The 2,831-nt window shown below is 31.9% G+C and overlaps 1 protein-coding gene across 1 annotated transcript in view; it reads left to right on the plus strand.

Annotated features, from left to right (window-relative positions):
• The window catches only part of LOC108915341 (anaphase-promoting complex subunit cdh1-like), a 14,052-nt gene extending 12,745 nt beyond the window's left edge, over window positions 1–1,307 (plus strand). The window contains exon 2 of the mRNA XM_018721352.1: window positions 732–1,307. Within this exon, the coding sequence (XP_018576868.1) occupies window positions 732–1,307 (576 nt within the window). The remainder of the gene's footprint in view (window positions 1–731) is intronic.
• The last annotated feature ends 1,524 nt before the right edge of the window (window positions 1,308–2,831 follow it).

Here is a 2,831-nt window from a genome sequence, read left to right on the forward strand (position 1 = left end):
TACTGATCTTCTTAAGACATATTTTTTTTATGATATTAGATGTTAATATAAAAATTTCAAAAAATTGTCGTATTTAGACAATTAAATAAAAAAACGTTTTCATCGATTTTTCAAGAAATAGGACCATTGTTATTTAAGGAGGTTTATGGGGTACGGAGGTACGTCTAAAGTCTAACGAAAGTTTCTGTAGATTCGCTAGTGACTAAAGTAGTAAGCCTTTAGATTTGGCAACGTTGCACTTGGCTGGCGCGCTCGGCTCGGCGTTCGCTCGCTCCCGTTCGATCATTCTGTTTGTTTAGACACCTGCGAATTTCAAATAATACTCTACGTCGAGACCGCTATCACACATATGGAGGATAAGTTAGTCGACGACAGCAGTTTGAAGGAGAATTATTATAAATTATGTATCTTACAAGTACCTAATCGATTTCTACAAGCTGTCATACGGTTCCTTAGATATCGGTTTCCTATTTATATAAGTTGCTGTGGAAACTGTTCGTCAATTGTTGCGTATTCTAAGTGGAAAGACCAAAAAAATCTGCATTCTCATAAGACGGTACTAAATCGTGAAAAATTATTTTATTAATATCTCGTCTCTTAGGTATCCAAACTGGTTATAATTTTGTTTGAGGATTTTCTTCATATTAATAATCTTATATTAATTTTTTTATGAATATTTGTTCGGCAATTCCAAATCAGATAAACCACCTTAATTAAAAACATTTTTTTAGATGAAGCTGCTACTTGTGATTATTCTAATATTCATCTTGTACGACTTTGTGATTGGAAAGTCTATCGTGAAACGACAATGTAATTCCTGCTGTAATGAATGTACCTCCAACTGTAATAACTGCCAGTCGAATTGTAACAACTGCCAGTCGAATTGCAACAACTGTCAGAACTGTGGTAACAGTTGCAAAGAATGCTCATCCAGAAATTGCGAATCGAATGATACCGAACCAGCACCAGTCTTAGTGCCTTTTCCGCCTGCACAAATATCCCAACAACCCAGTTCTTCAACAAATAATACCAATAATAACTATTACAATTTTACAGCAGATATAACTCTGACGAATACTATTAATACAGTAAATAATATATCCATTCCTATTCACATTAACAGCACAAATGAAAATAAAATATTTATATATCCTAGTGCAAGCAATTCCTCAGTCACTCCTGTAGTAAATGACAAATGTTGCATTGTGGTATATCCAAGAACATGTGACGTAAGCGGATGTTACGTTAGGAGACAAAGAGAATGCTCATCGATATGTACATCAGATGTTATAATAATACCAGGTTAGATATTTATGTTTTTTTAATCTATGGAATTTACATACGAGTAGTACATAGAATAATGTGCATCCCATATTCGCTGTCGTGCTAGAGTAGGTATCTCTGTTATTATAAAAATAGCAAGTTGCAGTTTTTTTAGTGAAACTTTCAGATCCAAATAGATTTTCGATATGTTTTTCAGTTTTGGAATTAAAGCCAAAAAAAATAAATTTTATAAATTGAGTTGCATGTAGCGGCTACAGTTGGACTTTTTAAAACATTGACCTTTTAATAGATAACTTGTAACGATCTTCTATTTGCTGATTAAAGCAAAACTTTTTTAATGAAAACCATAGTGGACAATGGCTCAATACAAAAATATATAATTTGTCATATTTATTTAAAAAAAAATAGGTTGGTATGGCTCTTTATATTTTGATACATTAATAAAAGGATGAAGTAGACCGTGACTACAATAGTTATTTATGCAACAAGTGCAAAAAGTAAGTGTTTATTGCACGCGACGTGAATTTGTCCAACGAGGCCGTTAGGCCGAGTTTGACAACACGTCGAGTGCAATAAACACTTTTTGCACGAGTTGCATACAATATTTTTTCTACGTTCGTGAAAAAAAATGTTTTTCTACGTTCATGAAAAAAAATGTTTTATTTAGGTGTAGAAAAATAAAAAAGCACCACTCTTTAAAACGATTATAACTTTTTTCATATAGTTTTCTTGATTTGCTAGGTAATAAGTTTAATGACGCTGTATTTGCTATTTCACTAACTTCTGGTGGGGTCCTAACAAATTCTTCTTCATCACTATCATCTATTTTTCCAATAATATCACTCATTTTTAAACTTTGTTTAAATGTCAAAATTAATTTTTGACTGACATTTCTAGAAGTGCAGAGTTGCATTATCCAAATCATAGTAGTCGTGATCGCGTATGTTTGAGGCATTTACGTTTGTGTTTATAAATTGTAATCATATGGCATTTTAGAAAAAAATGCATTTTCTAGTAATTTCGTAATCCAGTACATACCTAATAAATATGATTGATAATAAAATAAAATCCGCAATTCTTTGAAACGTATTACAATCTCACAGAAAAAGGACAAAATATTTCGCTCATTTGAATATTTATGTTTGTCTTGATCACAAACCGCTGTACTATAATGACAGATGAGTGCAATAAATATTTATTGCACTAGTGCAATAAAGATCCACTTTTTCTAGTAAATATAGTTCAATAAAGTTGTGTTTATTGCATGAACGTAGAAAAAGAAATTTTTAAGCTACTTATGGAAAAAAACATAATTCATATGCATAGCCGGTGTGATAAATACAAATAGGTAACGTTTTTACTTTTTGAGATGAGCGTGATAGTCTATACAGGGTGATTTTGAATAGAGTAGCACAAACGCTACCAGTGCATCTAGATGAAAAATAAGGCGAATGAACTAAATATACCTTAGACAAAAGTTGCACTCCTGATAAATTACAGGGTCTTGAATGTTGTAGAGCCAACCAATATTTCCTTCAATTTATCTT

The sequence above is a fragment of the Anoplophora glabripennis genome, unplaced genomic scaffold, assembly GCF_000390285.2.
Source record: "Anoplophora glabripennis isolate ALB-LARVAE unplaced genomic scaffold, Agla_2.0 scaffold1319, whole genome shotgun sequence".
NCBI lineage: Eukaryota > Metazoa > Arthropoda > Insecta > Coleoptera > Cerambycidae > Anoplophora > Anoplophora glabripennis.